General features: G+C 41.8%; 2 protein-coding genes across 5 annotated transcripts in view; one reads left to right on the top strand and one right to left on the bottom strand.

Annotated features, from left to right (window-relative positions):
• Positions 1-18,266, top strand: part of LOC128685824 (G-protein coupled receptor moody-like) — a 377,281-nt gene that overhangs the window by 282,581 nt on the left and 76,434 nt on the right. For 2 of the 4 annotated variants that reach the window (XM_070087781.1, XM_070087779.1), the window contains exon 2: positions 15,139-15,300. The exons of 1 other annotated variant lie outside the window; for it this stretch is intronic. In XM_070087781.1, the coding sequence (XP_069943882.1) occupies positions 15,151-15,300 (150 nt within the window). In that variant the 5' untranslated portion in view covers positions 15,139-15,150. The remainder of the gene's footprint in view (positions 1-15,138; positions 15,301-18,266) is intronic. One more of the 4 variants, XM_070087780.1, reaches the window with a different exon arrangement.
• The window catches only part of LOC128685825 (putative adhesion G protein-coupled receptor E4P), a 100,014-nt gene that overhangs the window by 27,845 nt on the left and 53,903 nt on the right, over positions 1-18,266 (bottom strand). The gene's annotated exons all lie outside the window — the stretch shown is intronic.

Below are 18,266 nucleotides of genomic sequence, written 5' to 3'. Positions count from 1 at the left end.
AGCTTGCAGCTCACAAGACTGTCATTCCCATTAACCCCCTTGGGGCGGAGATAGCGGACCAGAGAGGCCTAGCTTCTCCCTACGAGCCCCGTGAGGGCGGGGAATGTGGCTAGGCCTGGGGACAGTTGGTCCCAAGGATGAGGGGGTACTTGTACCTCCTCCCATGGGAGACTTAGGTCTCAGACACTCCCTAGACAGGGAGCCAAGGCCGGGCCACCACTTGGAAAAGGCCCGGGCCGGGAGAATACCGGCGAATCAAGAAGAAGAATGTAAAGATGCAATCAGTCTATCAGCCTTGAAGACGTAGCACTGAGGTAGTCAGTCCCTCAGCCTGGAGAAGAGTTCAGCTTCATAGTCTGGAACAGTGTTCCAGACTCTTTTTTTTCAGGCTGGGGGACTGATCACCTCAAAGCTACATCTTCGGAAGTGATGGACTAATTACATCGTCATTCCATCTCTACCGCTGCCTCTTCCGGTCTCTACCGAAGAAGTCTGCTGTGTAGGCGAAACGTTTCGGAATATAAGTACCGAACTGTTCCACCTGAGTCTTACTTATCAAACCGTAATTTAAACAAGATATATACACCGACATGTGTATATGTCTCAAGTGTATATACATTTAGAATCTTAATTCCTTGAAGAGGTTAACATGTTCTTGGCTGGTGGCGTGCAGGTGACAGGCAGCCTTAATGACAGTAGTACAGATACCTCGAGTTACGAACATAATTCGTTCCAGAAGGCTGTTCGAGTGCCGATGCCGAACGAATTTGTTCCCTTAAGGAATAATGTAAATAAGATTAGTCCGTTTCAGACCCCCAAAAATGCACTTATAAAATCACTTATAAAAATACACTTACATAATTGTACGAGTTGGGAGGTGTTCGAAACTCGAAGTATTAATCTAACACACTAAATGACCTTTCATCTGAGTTGTGACACAGCGCTGTGCCGTGTTTCATTGCTCCACAGGCTTGCCTGCTTGGTGATATGTGTACCTTAGTAATTGATACAGGTAAGGCGTTTTAAAAAGGGCATCTGGGCAACCAGCAATATTTACTTGAAAGCTTTTCGGGTCCCGAGATGCAATCTAGGTCCCCGGGTCGAGATTTCTAATGTCTTTTAAATCTACTCGTGACAATACTGGAATATTTGTGTTGAACGAGACGGAGTATGGTGTGCCTGTGTGTTCGGCTAGCTAGGATGATTAATGTGTTTTAAAGCAGCATTCTTCTCCACACTCCTGTGTGGGTACTGCTGTGGGTGTGACCTGAACTAGGCTCCCAGGAGGAAACTGCTGCCATCACCACACCTTCGTACGGTTCTTCCTTCCGCCACCACCATCATCACCACTTACATCTACCACTACCTCGACCCCTCCCAGCCACCACCACCACCATCTACTACTGCTACTCCTACTATCACCTCCACTAATACTTCTAACGATACCACTGCTTCTATCATCATCGCTTTGTTACGAATACAATCACTACTACTACTACTACTATTTCCGTTACTACCGCTGCCGCTATTAATACTCTTAGTACTTCATATAATAATAATGCAATGGCTGTTATTACTGATAGTAATGTTACTACTACTGCTACTACAACTACTACTAAGACTACCGTCTTTGGTAATCAATGGACATTACCTATTTTATCACGTAACGAGATACCGCGTACTCGTGATTCGAAGTTCAAAGTGTGTGACTAGCCCTATGGTCACTCTCTTGAGCACTTTGTGCTTAATTATCAAGATATGTTATGAATGAAAATAAGATACCCGATATATTAAGCAAATTTTCTTAATTTGTTTGTAACAGATAAATGAACTGTAGATATAAATCCAGGTGAGAACTCCTGTAAACCCTCTTGGGGCCAAGTTCCTAGGCCTTTTGTGTTTCCATATGGTCTTGCACTGCCGTCCACATGATGGATATGGAGTGCACAATAAACTTGCCACTTTGGTGGCAAAATAAAAAAAATAAAGGCCACGTACACAACCAGTTCGAAATGTTACGTACGTGAGTGAGGAACAGATTGTATTTCTGAAGTCTTCTAGATTTTCCTTCACGAACTTGACCCAATGTTACCCATCACCTGGACGCGTTACCTGCATGTGTTACCCGTCACCTGTACATCATTTCAACGTTGCATGTCACCTACACAACACCTTGACAGGTGACCTCTTTGACCTGTCTTCTCTCTCTCTCTCGACTTACTTTTCCTGCTTCTCTTCCCCTACTCTCTCTCTCTCTCTCTCCTCGACCCCCATTCCCCATCTTTCCGCTACTCTACAACCCGCCTTCTCTTCTGCCATCCGTCACTCTCTCCTCCCACTATTCTACACCCACGCCCAAACCGCCTACGCTCACCAAATCTCTACACAGTATACAGATCGCTGCCTACCACAGTGTGATCCAGCCTCCCGTCTCTCCCTCCAGATAATCAACACTTCTATAATAATTCCAAAATATGTGGAAGCTTCTGTTGAGAATTAATATAACTTTTTTTAAACGAGGCTAATTAAAAATGTTCAAATAATTACATACGGATTATCTCAGAGGCATAATATACCAAGCTCTTTTTTCTGGTATAAGAATACAAGTTTTTGCAAGGAAAAGTATTGAACTGCTGGACTCGGTAAACTAATTTGCATTCGTGTTGTGCCCAGGGACGAAATATTCGTTGAGGAAGCTGAATGCGCAGCCGTGATTGAGCAGTTGTTCAGGGTAAGGAACTGTGATGCTGTGTGTCGTTCTGTGTTTATGGACGAATGACGTGATGTGATCTCTTAAAGCTTTGCTACGCGGATGAAAATAATGTTTCTCGGAGGGTACATTGTTGCAAGCGTTTCAGGGTAATGTGCTAGTCGGGGGTAAAATGTACTAGTTAGGGGGAAGTGCTCCACTAGTCTGGGGGAAATGTTGTACTAGGTGGGGGAAAAATGTGCTGCTAATTAAGGAGAAAATTTTATGAGGGAGAAGGGAATTAATTGCATGTATATATATATATATATATATATATATATATATATATATATATATATATATATATATATATATATATATATATATATATATATATATATATATATATATATATATATATATATATATATATATATATATATATATATATATATATATATATATACATATATATATATATATATATATATATATATATATATATATACATATATATATACATATATATATATATATATATATATATATATATATACATATATATATATATATATATATATATATATATATATATATATATATATATATATATATATATATACTCATACGTTACTGGAAATACAGCGATGACTCAACTAATGATGAATGCATTTATTTTTACGCCAAAACATTCATTGGAAAACAGTTAAGTTGAACAAAAAACAAAAAAAACTCTTAGTGACGTGGGATATTTCTTTTTTCTAGTTATAATTTATCCATTTTTATCACGCGAGTACGTTAATCCCAAAATAAGGGGACATATTACGGCTGACTATAAACACTGGGATGTATAAGCTTGGTATTTTTATCTTTGAGGCAATAAAGTGAGAGGCTATATTTTTTTTTTCAATTAAGTGGAAGCGTTAAGCCCGTAAGGGGGGGGGAATTACAACGTGTTGATAATGAGAGATAATTAGGTTGGAACTATGGCAGGGGAGAATAGCTCCGATTCGTTGGGTCATACTTGACCTCCGCCATCATGATACTCACACTGCAGGGAGAGACGCAGAGAATTTGTTATATCAATTCTGTTCTTGATCTGGGACTGGGTCGCAGGGGCGGTAGCCTCCGGAAGAGACTCCAGGTAAACACCAGGTAAACACCAGGCAAACACCAGGTAAACACCAGGTAAACACCAGGTAAACACAAGATAAACACCAGATATAACTTGGAAACTTTTCAGTGGTGCTGACCGTATCATTGTATGAATTAGCAGTCACTGTCATCACAAAACAGTGGTGGTTCTTGCCTCTCTCTCTCTCTCTCTCTCTCTCTCTCTCTCTTACTCCATCCATCCCGTCACAAGGGAACATTCACACAAAAAAAAATGTATAAAGAAAAATTACATTCTCTCCTGTTATGAATCATTTTTTTTTATGGGCAAGTCGCTGAGTCAGGGAGGGAATGAAGCCAAGATCTGGGTTCCAAACCTATTCCGCCTTCACAAGATACTTGTTACTACATACACAAATTTTCGATTGCTTTATCCGGCAAGAAGAGTGTTGCTATTTAAGCCCAAATCGCAAGTTTTACGTATTCGGCACGACATATATATACATACACGTTAATTTTCAGATTAATAATATTCATTTTAGAAGGACCCAGAGATATTATCCTCAGCGCCCCCATGATGTATGTGCCCACGTCTACATATTTTCTGAAATTATTACCCTACATAAATACCCTCAACACACTCATATCCTCCGTCATTAAAGTACAATCTTGATGCAGCGTGACACAGGAGCTCTCAAAATTCCTATACGTCTGGGAAATCAGTATCTCGGAAATTTATAGCGAGGTCGTAAGGCCCGATAGAGGAAGGGTAAAATGTGCTCTATATTTTATGTGGAAATATTGAATAGGAACCCCCTTTCGTGCGTTCGTGTGATGCTTCGTACCAGTGTGTGATGTATCGTACCTGTGTGCGATGCTTCGTACCGGTATGATGCTTCGTACCTGCGTGTGAAGCTTCATACCTTCAGCACCTTAGGTACTGTACTTTAGTGGTATACAATACCAACAAAATGAAAATTAGACACATGTACGGCATCTGGGTATCTTTAATGTAGCCGTTTCACCACTGGATGGCGAAACGTCTACCACAGGTACTACTCAAACCCATCCTTTCTCAATAATATATTCATGTCAGCTTTTTTCAAAGCTACCCTGAGTCCTGTCTCATCGACTCTTAAATCTCATTGGCCACTTGAACCCTATCGTACCTAATCGTAAAACTCTTCAATTTATTCGTGTCAATACTTTTAATTATTTAATTCATCCATGGCCTTTGTTTCAGAGATATTGAGATCATTTTTAAAAGAAAAAAATCCAGTAAAATACCTCTGGTTATGTGAAGAATTCATTAGTTGAATATAGAGGTGATAATACTGGGGACAGCAGAAATGGTTCGGTGGTTTGAGGTGATCAGTCCCTCAGCCTTGATGGAAGATGGTCAAGGCTGGGGGACTGATAACCTCGAAATTCACTAATTCTCACTCACTCCACTTCTGCTTCACGTCTGTATTCGATTGATGAAACGTGCTATGAAGGGCGAAACGTTCCATCAGTAAAGGTGCTCAGTGTTGAAAATCTTGACTCAAGAAATCGTAATGACACATTTGGAAACAAGTCACGGCACGATCGGGGACTGAACCCGCGGTGAGTGTGTCGTAAAACTCCAGATCGACGCGTTAGCCATCTAGCCCAGTGGTTAACGCGTCGGTCTAGAGTTTCACGACTCACTCACCGCGGGTTCATTCCCCGCCCGTACCCTGGTTTGACCGTCATGTTCATCGACTGATCGGTATCGTGTACCACTGATGACACGGCTCCTGTGTGAAACATCTGACTCTCCGACCAGTCGGTGATATCCATTCATTTCAACCTGGCTTGACCAGGCTATTACTCTGCCTTAACGAGGGTCATTACCCTCACATTGTCAGCAGACAACCACCACAATCCTGCCTTAACGACACCACTTAACGAGTTTCAATCACTTTCGTACAACAAGAATAGTTCAAATTTTTTTTTTCACTAATGTCTATGTGTAATAATGGGTTATTTTGTATAAGAAGTGTTGTAGGCTCGTTCCTCCGTCCGCTAACAGCGGTACGGACTAGCTATGTACACTTTCGTTTTAACTTCATTTTTAATATATGTATATATGATTATTTTTTCTATTGGGTCATACAGCGCCTGGGAAATGGGTGGTAATAAGGTTTGATACGAGGAATGAGATAAAGATTCGCCAATATTGTGTTTTGATTAGCCTATCTGTGTGATTACCAGGTTGGTTGTTAATGTTTGACATCGACGGCAGTCACCAAATTCTTGGGAAGCCAAAGCCTGACATCCCCCTCCACATCCCCTTCCACTTCATCCTCCACACCATCCTCATCCTCCACACTATCATCCTCCATACCATCATCATCCTCCACACCATCCTGATCATCCTCCACACCATCCTCATCCTCATTCACACCATCCTCTACATCCTCATCATCCTCCACACAATCTTCCATACCATCCTCCACACCATCTTCCACACCATCCTCCACACCATCCCCCACACCATCCTCCACACCATCCTCCACACCATCCTCCACACCATCCCCCACACCATCCTCCACACCATCCTCCACACCATCCTCCACACCATCCTCCACACCATCCTCCACCATCCTCCACACCATCCTCCACACCATCCTCCACACCATCCTATACACCATCCTCCACACCATTCACAACATCCTCCACACCATCATTCACAACATCCTCCACACCATCTTCCACACCATCCTCCACACCATCCTCCACATCATCCTCCACATCATCCTCCACACCATCCCCCACACCATCCTCCACACCATCCTCCACACCATCCTCCACACCATCTTCCACACCATCCTCCACACCATCTTCCACACCATCCTCCACACCATCCTCCACACCATCCTCCACACCATCCTCCACACCATCCTATACACCATCCTCCACACCATCATTCACAACATCCTCCACACCATCCTCCACACCATCCTATACACCATCCTCCAAACCATCCTCCACACCCTATAAAATTGTATACTAAATTCATAATCTATAATCTTTCCAGTTGACAGGTAATTTCCCAGCAGCGTTTGAACCTGAGTTAGTGTTCACTCTCTGCTCTCTTACACCCCACAGCGAGGAGGTTCTCCGGCTCAAGTTTATCGTAAGAATTACCCTGAACGTAAGCGCTCCCTCGCTAGCCGTTCGACTCCAATTCCAAAAGGTGTAGAGTCCTGATTTCTTCTGTATAAGCTGACATGAGGGGGCAAGTTGTCAGACGTAATGATCTGAGTGGCTGTTAAGGCCAAGTGTTCCTGTGTGTTCCTCTTTCTTAGTGTTTCTATGTTCCACTTGCCAACTTGGAGGATCTCTTTTAAGTGCTCCCGAAGGATCACCTTTCTCGTCGGCCACTTTAGCAAGGCCGTAAAAATGGCTACACCGAGGCCCCTTCGTGAGAATGAAAATCGATTTCAGTAAACTCAGGGCCATTTTATTGGTATATATGAAATTTGGCTTGGAATCTGGAGCAGTCTATATACATAAGGAGTATATATCTGTAAACAAAGTTGATACAACGCGCCATTTCAGTGGTTAAAATGTCCTTCAGTAATAGAGAGCAGACTAAATAGCCCTTGATCAGCCGACAGGCTTTAAACTTAATAAATCACAAGAATCATTTAGACGTAAAGCCAGTGCCTTTAATTTGTATATAAATACGTATTAACCATTAGGAGTGGGAAGTATTAGGGAATTTATACTCATAGGGAAAGTCTTATAAAACAGTTTATTAACATTGCAAATTTCGTGGAATTACATAGACGGTTTCAAGATTTTCACGAAGTTTATAAAAACAGCTTCAAGACTTTCACAAAATGTACAAAGGCAGCTTCGAAATTCACTAAGAAACGTTTGAGATTCGCGAAAGTGATTTGTAAGATTGGAACCTGTGTTGGAGCCTGCAGATCATCAGCCTAGAGAGCACCTCGCTGAAGAGCATCGTGTTAATGAGATCAGTAACGGCAAAACTTTGCTCCAAGGAGCTGTTTACTTCTTAGAATGGTGCATCTCAGCCTTCACCCTTTCTATCCTCTCACACCTAGATGACACACTACAGTTCTTAATCTAGGAGATAGTTCTTCTCTGTGAGGATTTCCAAGACCTCTGATGTCTATCTCAAGTACAACTTATGTACCGTCTCTGGCGTCATGGTCAGAGTGTAAGAGGACTGGTCTGGGACCGGGGCGTTTGGGCGGCGACCTCCGGAATCGACTACAGTTACCAGTTGCTAGGCTTTTAAACAAGGTAGAACACCTTGCAAGGTGAATCAACACAAGCTTGTTATTTCAACCTCCCGAATTATAACTTGCAACAACGAGGATATACATTTAGACTCATATGTACATACGATTGTAAAGGTTCCTCGCCTGATCTAATATAAACAGCTAACAGACAGACAGCTATTATACCTCAAGACGGTCATACATAATATTTTTTCTTAATAGACAACAAAGAATATTTGAGAAATCACAGGAATTAAAGAAAGTTGTGTATATGCATATATGTATATATATGTATATATATATATATATATATATATATATATATATATATATATATATATATATATATATATATATATATATATATATAATGTCGTGCCGAATAGGCAGAACTTGCGATCTTGGCTTAAATAGCAACGTTCATCTTGCCATATAGGACAAGTGAAAATTTGTGTATTCAATAATTTCGCCAAAATCATTCTGAACCTAACGAAAAAAATATATTTCACTGTGTTTGTTTAGTATTAAATTATTGTAAACAAATCTAAAATATATTTAGCTGGGTTAGGCTAAAATAAATTGCTCTTGTTATAATAAGGTTAGGTAAGTTTTCTAAGATTCTTTTGGTGCAAAATTATAAATTTTTACATTAACATTAATGAAAAAAATATATCTTTAAACGTATAAGAGAAAATTTTTGAAAGGACTTAATTTTAAATGAGTTCTTGCTAATTGACCAGTTTTACATATTCGGCACGACATATATATATATATATATATATATATATATATATATATATATATATATATATATATATATATATATATATATATATATATATCAGTTTTTAACTACGTTGTTAAAATCTGTGTTGTAGCGAATTCGTAAACAAGAAAAAATTATATATCTTTTTTAAATACTAAAGACTGAGTCGCCACTGACATTATCATCTGAGACTAAATAATTATTTTTTTATTATCACACTGGCCGATTCCCACCAAGGCAGGGTGGCCCGAAAAAGAAAAACTTTCACCATCATTCACTCCATCACTGTCTTGCCAGAAGGGTGCTTTACACTACAGTTTTTAAACTGCAACATTAACACCCCTCCTTCAGAGTGCAGGCACTGTACTTCCCATCTCCAGGACTCAAGTCCGGCCTGCCGGTTTCCCTGAATCCCTTCATAAATGTTACTTTGCTCACACTCCAACAGCACGTCAAGTATTAAAAACCATTTGTCTCCATTCACTCCTATCAAACACGCTCACGCATGCCTGCTGGAAGTCCAAGCCCCTCGCACACAAAACCTACTTTACCCCCTCTCTCCAACCTTTCCTAGGCCGACCCCTACCCCGCCTCCCTTCCACTACAAACTGATACACTCTTGAAGTTATTCTGTTTCGCTCCATTCTCTCTACATGTCCGAACCACCTCAACAACCCTTCCTCAGCCCTCTGGACAACAGTTTTGGTAATCCCGCACCTCCTCCTAACTTCCAAACTACGAATTCTCTGCATTATATTCACACCACACATTGCCCTCAGACATGACATCTCCACTGCCTCCAGCCTTCTCCTCGCTGCAACATTCATCACCCACGCTTCACACCCATATAAGAGCGTTGGTAAAACTATACTCTCATACATTCCCCTCTTTGCCTCCAAGGACAAAGTTCTTTGTCTCCACAGACTCCTAAGTGCACCACTCACTCTTTTTCCCTCATCAATTCTATGATTCACCTCATCTTTCATAGACCCATCCGCTGACACGTCCACTCCCAAATATCTGAATACATTCACCTCCTCCATACTCTCTCCCTCCAATCTGATATTCAATCTTTCATCACCTAATCTTTTTGTTATCCTCATATATACATAAATAATGTATTCTGTAATTTATTCTGTAATTTATTCATCAATTTCTCCGATGGTTTATTTAATACTTTATACGTAAAGCATCATAACATGCTTGCAGAATAATGTTGCCAGAGGGAAGAGATCTTTGAAACAGCATCCGAGTGTCTAAATCAGAAGTCACTTGAGCGATGATCATACATTATAATTCTGATATATCTAAGGTATCTTTCTCCTTATATCCACACAGACAGGTATGTCTTAGTATATCCACACAGACAGGTATGTCTCAGTATATCCACACAGACAGATATGTCTCAGTATATCCACACAGACAGATATGTCTCAGTGTATCAACACAGACAGGAATGTCTTGCTCAGTGTTTATACACAAGTCTCTCTCAGTGTACATATACTGAGAACTCTCTCTCTCTCTCTCTCTCTCTCTCTCTCTCTCTCTCTCGATCGATCGATCGATCGATCGAGCGCATTCACTCTGAAAATACTTTAATCCCAATTTTAGAAATTAGAGTGTTCCTGCATGAAGACATAAATATTGCAACCAGCCTTAATGACCCTCATGTTATCGATACACTTTGAATCCAATTAACCTAACCAACCTAGAAGCGTTGAACCCCCCCCCTCTCTCTCTCTCTCTCTCTCTCTCTCTCTCTCTCTCTCTCTCTCTCTCTCTCTCTCTCTCTCTCTCTCTCTCTCTCTCTCTCTCTCTCTCTCTCTCTCTCTCTCCCCCACTCACCCACGCGATAACTCCCACATAACCTGGGATAGTGTTACGTTATTGTAGTAAAGAGAAGCGGCTTTAATTAAAGGCAACTCTAATTACGACTTTTCACGCCTTTTTTTTTTTCTGGGGGCACTGCAGAGCCGTCGGCTTAGATCGGAATTTAGATATTGGATATTTTCTCGGAATTTTATGTTTTATGCCACGGTGAATTGTATATTAGTTTTGGTGTATAATGGTGAGATAGTGTGTATGATCATGTATATTAATGTGTATGTCTTACTTGTGTTTTAAAGTATATTATGGTCTGACAATTCTCTCTCTCTCTCTCTCTCTCTCTCTCTCTCTCTCTCTCTCTCTATATATATATATATATATATATATATATATATATATATATATATATATATATATATATATATATATGTCGTGCCGAATATGTAAAACTGGTCAATTAGCAAGAATTCATTTAAAATTAAGTCCTTTCAAAAATTTTCTCTTATACGTTTAAAGATATATTTTTTTCATTAATGTTAATGTAAAAATTTATAATTTTGCACCGAAAGAATCTTAGAAAACTTACCTAACCTTAGTATAACAAGAACAATTTATTTTAACCTAACCCAGCTAAATATATTTTAGGTTTGTTTACAGTAATTTAATACTAAACAAACACAGTGAAATATATTTTTTTTCGTTATGTTCAGAATGATTTTGGCGAAATTATTGCATATACAAATTTTCACTTGTCCTATATGGCAAGATGAGCGTTGCTATTTAAGCCAAGCTCGCAAGTACTGCCTATTCGGCACGACATATATATATATATATATATATATATATATATATATATATATATATATATATATATATATATATATATAATATATATATATATATATATATTATAATATATATATATATATTATAATATATATATATATATATATATATATATATATATATATATATATATATATATATATATATATATATATATATATATATATATATATATATGTACAAACCTTAATGATTTACGAAATTTAAGCTTAGAATTCACATATATTTTACAAGCTACGTTCTGTTATCTTCAAACATTTTTGTTACACAGCTTCTCCTTCAGGTATGTAACAGCTCACTAATGCTCAAGGCTCCAAAGAACTGTTTTCAGCATTGACAGTTCCAGGCAAGGAATAAGTCCCCATGGAAACTATGTTAGAGGGAGGCTGGCAGGCTTGCAGGCTGGCAGGCTTGCAGGCTGGCAGGCAGGCAGGCAGGCAGGCAGGCTGGCAGGCTTGCAGGCTGGCAGGCAGGCAGGCAGGGACAGGTTATCCCTTATGCAAATGAGGCAGGTGGGTTAGGAAAGACCCGTCAGGAAACAGGAGAAGTGCTTCCTGACGCGGGTCTTATTCCTATGATGACCTGCCACTGGAGCTTTTGGTCATTTGACAGAGGCCTTCCGCTGGCTCACCCCTCCACTCACTTCAAAATTAAAATTATGAATATAATGGTGAGGCTGTAGATACAGACTCACAGAAGAGCCTCGTCTCTTTAATCAAATGGAAACTAGCAACTTACCAGGAAGGCAACAAAGCAATTATTGAGTTGAAGAACAATAGCTTAAACAAAAGGGAAAGTGAGTGAATGAGTGTGTGTTTGTGTTTGTGTGTGTGTGCGTGTGTGTGTGTGTGTGTGTGTGTGTTACTACCTCCGGAATATGGCATGAGACTGTCTGAAATCTCTTGGATGAGAGGAACAGCCAGAGATGGTGTTATCACTCTCTTGTTCCACACTCACACAACACACAGGAGCTGCGACTAGACCCCTGCAAGCACATGCAGGCGAGTGCACGCACGCACGCACACACACACACACACACACACACACACACACACACACACACACACACACACACACACAAGCCTCCAACACAGAGTCGTTATAATGGTAATATACAGTAACAGTTTGAGCAGGACGCTATTGAACAGCTATTAGAGTATTTCCACGTTCCTGGCCTCCAACTACCTTTATCCTATGTTATCCTCCTCCTCTCTCTGTCCATCCTCCTCTCCCAGTCCCCACCATCATTTCCCCTTCATCCTCCATTATCCTTTTCTCCTCTATCCTTCAGTGGTCTCCTTCCCTCCATCTTCATCTTCCCTCCACTCTCCGCCTCCTCTGTCTTTGCCTCCACTTCAACCTCCATTTCCTTCCATTCTCCACATCCCTTTGTCCTCTCTCCTCCACCTCATTCCAGCATCCACTGAGAACCAGGAACATAACCCACAATGCAACCTCACCTACACTAATTTATTTCTGAGTTCCATCTCTCAGAGTCGAGGCTTTGTAGGTCTCTGTATGCCAGGGTCTTGTCTACACATCTCCCAGGGCCATGTCTACCTTTCATGGTCTCCTGAAACTGTCAGTTATGCATTTATTTCAGGCTGTTTACATTTTTCAATGCCTCTTCAGTCTTGGAGAGTGTCGCAAGCAAAGATCACAGTGTGACGACCACACACACACTCTGATCTCCTTTATGTACAGCCCTAATTTACAACGATAATCCTAATTTACAACCCCTATATTGAACACCGGCTTCGAGGCTGAGAGACTGATTACCTCCTTCATCTTCCATCGTCTTGTGTGCATGGCTCCGCAGGGCTGAGGGAATGATTTCCTCGCCATCCTCTGCCCTTGTAAATCCCCGTACTGAAACGAAAAAGCCATTACCTGGCGAAACGCTTTTAAATATAGATACCCAGGAGCTGTACATAGGCTAAGACCTTGGGTAGCTTAAAAAACATTGGACAAATATACGAGAAGGGCTGGGTTTGATTAGTATCTGAGGTATTGAAGTGAATTAGGATGTTTTGGAAAAGGCTGGAGAGGTGGGTGGATGGGAATGGTTGGGTTAGAGAAGGACCTGCCTGGCTTGGGCCAATAGGCCTGCTGAAATGTTCCCTATTCTTATGTGTCTAATTCCTTATCTCCTCGGTATTGTGTAACATTATTGTAAATATACGACCATGTCTTCACTACCTAAAACGTAAACAAAATTGAACACACTCCAGTATTTTACCCCAAACGTTTAACCCTCTCCAGCGAGATTCCATAAAAACAACTTTTTCCCGTTCACAAATAACAGTAAATGGTGTGTGGAAAGCTAGTGGATTTTCCTGATAAGAAATTCTGTTCGACGTTGCAGATGGATTCCATTAGTCACGACCTGTTCCGTCTAGTGTAAAGATTACTGAGAGTGGAAGCCGAGGGCATGGATGATCCTGGCATAATGGAATAAAAGGGAAGTGAAGAGAGGCAGTAGTAGTAATGGTTGTAGCTACTACTATTACTACACTCCCCTTTATTTCTCTTGTGCTACTACCACTATCCCTACTGGCATAATGTTTGGCGAGTATATTAACATTTGATGATACGTCAACATAGGTTAATATGCATTACAAGTGATAGTATCACAATACGCAGGACAACCACTATAAAAAAATAATGAGCTTCCAAGCGCTTTCGTGATTTCTCACATTATCAAGGAACTCTAAAAATATTATATTTATAGTTCCTGCTCCTGGTGACGGCACTAGATCCTTTGATCCCACGATCCCGTCTCAGACTAGACCTTCCTGATGATATCTGGGTCTACCAGGCTGTTAGTGCTCGCTGCACGTATTATCCGATGCAAATATTACGGTGAAACTTGTCAGCAATATATTTTATGAACACGGTAGCAAAATAGGTAACTAGGTGATAGGTACCTACGGTAGGTGTGAGTGATAAGCACCTACAGTAGGTGTTGTGGGTAATAGGTGCCTACAGTAGGTTATGTTGATAGGTGCCTACAGTAGTTGTGGGTGATAGGTTCTACAGTACGTGCTGTGGGTGATAGGAACCTACAGTAGGTGTTGTGGGTGGCATCCTGGGTGTTAGGTGGTTGTTGTGGGTGGCATCCTGGGTGTTAGGTGTTTGTTGTGGGTGGCATCCTGGGTGTTAGGTGTTTGTTGTGGGTGGCATCCTGGGTGTTAGGTGTTTGTTGTGGGTGGCATCCTGGGTGTTAGGTGTTTGTTGTGGGTGGCATCCTGGGTGTTAGGTGTTTGTTGTGGGTGGCATCCTGGGTGTTAGGTGTTTGTTGTGGGTGGCATCCTGGGTGTTAGGTGTTTGTTGTGGGTGGCATCCTGGGTGTTAGGTGTTTGTTGTGGGTGGCATCCTGGGTGTTAGGTGTTTGTTGTGGGTGGCATCCTGGGTGTTAGGTGTTAGTTGTGGATTGCATCCTGGGTGTTAGGTGTTTGTTGTGGGTGGCATCCTGGGTGTTAGGTGTTTGTTGTGGGTGGCATCCTGGGTGTTAGGTGTTTGTTGTGGGTGGCATCCTGGGTGTTAGGTGTTTCAATCTGAATTCATCATGAATCTGTCTGCCAGTGAGTTACAGACGACTCATCACTCATCTGCTACAGCAGGTCGGGAGGATGGTGGTGAGTGTGGATGGCCTGCTGGAGCGTCTGGGAAGCAGGTACCAGCTGCTAGTCTTCCTGCTCCTATCCACCTGCCTGACCCACGTCGCTATCAATCACCACCTCCACCACTATTACCTGTCTACACCTCCACACCACTGTAAGGTTAGTGTAGTGTGTGTGTGTGTGTGTGTGTAGAGAGAGAGAGAGAGAGAGAGAGAGAGAGAGAGAGAGAGAGACCGACCACTAGAACCGTTAAGTTCCTCAAACTGATTCCTGATCAGCCAGGTTATGATGCTTCTGTGGGATTCGTTGCTGCTAGCCTAACAATCTTAGTTTTCACCCCAGTGTTCAAATTGAACTTTCTTGTGTAGAAATAAAGATTATTATTATTATTATTAATATTAAGAAATAGATTGCACTTTAATCAAGTGATGTGTGGAGACACTTCCCACCGACACTCTCCTGAAGTCACTATTGAAATCATCGATCTGTCGGCTCTTGGCCATTTCTGGGAACACTGGACCACCACACACGTACACGATGGTTGTGTACGATTGTTGAACTGATCTGGGACAGTGCTTAAAAGTTCCATCACCTAATTAGTGTTCAGCCCAGCACCAAGTCGTTCTGGATTTGTTTGATTTTCACCAGTGTGAGTGCCGCCACTGGCACGACTAGACAAGACACTAGTGATAAATCCGGACGGTGTAACAGACAGTTCTGCCCAGGTGGAGGGTTCGGTTTGGAGTTCCAGGGCTGTGTTATCTTTTCCCGTGAACTCCTGTTATATCAACAGGAAGGGCAATCATTTTTATTTGAAATATCCCACGCCCACCATCACCACGCCCATCACCACGCCCACCATCACCATGTCAACCATCATCACGTCCAGCATCATCACGTCCACCATCACCACGTCCACCATCACCACGTCCACCATTATCACGTCCACCATCACCACGTCCACCATCACCACGTCCACCATCATCACGTCCACCATCACCACGTCCACCATCATCACGTCCACCATCACCACGTCCACCATCACCACGTCCACCATCATCACGTCCATCACCACGTCCACCATCACCACGTCCACCATCATCACGTCCACCATCACCACGTCCACCATCACCACGCCCACCATCACCGCGCCCACCATCACCGCGCCCACCATCACCACGCCCACCATCACCACGCCCACCATCACCACGCCCACCATCACTACCTCCATCACCACGCCCACCATCACTACCTCCATCACCACGCCCACCATCACTACGTCCATCACCACGCCTATCACCACGCCCACCATTACTCTGTACACCCACTTCAACAAGAAGCGAGTTATTCCTGTGCCAGAGAGATTGCTCCAGGAGTCAGTCTGATAAAATGTATACACACGTTCAAGAACGTGTTTCTACCTGCTGAAGAGTCTTGGTCCACATACACTTCTTTGAGAGTTATCTCAGTATAATCATTGCTCCCAAATCGCTATAAGTTTTCCAACAGAACTAAAGAACTCTGATGACGTTAATCAGCACGTTTAATAGCTGTTTCGTTACATTACCGGGAGTTACTTTACTGAGATGTCATTACTAGGACAAAAAATGGCTGTCAAGTGTTATTATTGTTATTATTATTATTATCATCATCATCATCAATCCACGCGGGCAGTCATCATTATTTGAAGCTCTGCAAACAAAAGATGAAAATTATATATCTAAGTAGGATTTTAATAAGTGAAAGGGAGAGGTCCATCGCCAGGGATGAGGAACCCATCTCTGACCCAGCCAGCCTCCCTCTCTCTCTCTCTCTCTCTCTCTCTCTCTCTCTCTCTCTCTCCCTCTCTCTCTCTCTCCCCCTCTCTCTCCCTCTCTCTCCCTCTCCCTCTCTCAAATATATTTATTGTAACAGTCTCATTGTTCTCAACATTCTCAGCTTGTTTGTTGGGCAGTTGTAAACTGCTGCTTCTTTAACCTTTGACCTTTCTCGGTTTATAACAGTTCATGTAACCTGGACTTTCAACTCTACACTTTCCAGAATTCACATTTCATTCCCCGAAAATCTTCAGAAGTTTCTAGTCAGCACTGCTCTTGTTTCCCCTCCTCATTTTCTTTTCCCACTATTTAGTACCCCTCTGGAAACATCGCACCTGCTATTATTCCAGCAGAGTTTCATTTATTTAATGGCCTTGAGAGCTATTAGTTTTTCTTTTCCATTCGTTCTTTAAGTTCTATACGCTTATGATAGCAATTTCTGCCTTTGAGCACCAAACCCTCACTGTTCTCCGTCTCGTTGTTCGTTGTGTATTTTGTATCTATTGCCCTTTTATTTCGGAGGATAGTGGTGAAGTGTGTCTGGGAGGATGGTAGGAGGAGGAATAGTATACAGTGGACTCCCGCTTAACGATCACCTCCAAATGCGACCAATTATGTAAGTGTATTTATGTAAGTGCGTTTGTATGTGTATGTTTGACGGTCTGAAATGGACTAACGTACTTCACAATATTCCTTATGGGAAAAAATTCGGTCAGTACTGGCACCTGAACATGCTTCTGGAATGAAAAAATATCGTTATTAACCGGGGGTCCACTGTATTTAGTTTGTGTATTTGGGAGGATTTTGGACGGTAGTGAAGGATAGGGAGGCAGTGTTTATATACTGTGTGCTCACCTAATTGTGCTCACCTAATTGTGGTTGCAGGGTGTCGAGACTCTGCTCCTGGCCCCGCCTCTTCACTGATAGCTACTAGGTCCTCTCTCTCTCTCTCTCTCTCTCTCTCTCTCTCTCTCTCTCTCTCTCTCTCTCTCTCTCTCTCTGCTTCCTGAGCTTTGTCATACCTTGTCTTAAAGCTATGAATGGTTCCTGCCTCCAGTACATCATTGCTAGGCTATTCCACTTCCTGACGACTCTATGACTGAAGAAATACTTCCTAACATCCCTGTGACTCGTCTGAATCTTCAGCTTCCAATTGTGACCCCTTGTTTCTGTGTCCCATCTCTGGAGTATCCTGTCTGTCCACCTTATCATTTCCACGCAGTATTTTATATGTCGTTATCATGTCTTCCCTGACCCTCCAGCCCTCCAGTGTCGTCAGTCCGATTTTCCTCAGCCTTTCTTCGTAGG

The sequence above is a fragment of the Cherax quadricarinatus genome, chromosome 23 (assembly GCF_038502225.1).
Source record: "Cherax quadricarinatus isolate ZL_2023a chromosome 23, ASM3850222v1, whole genome shotgun sequence".
Classification (NCBI taxonomy): domain Eukaryota; kingdom Metazoa; phylum Arthropoda; class Malacostraca; order Decapoda; family Parastacidae; genus Cherax; species Cherax quadricarinatus.
This window is presented reverse-complemented; position numbering and strand designations above follow the sequence as displayed.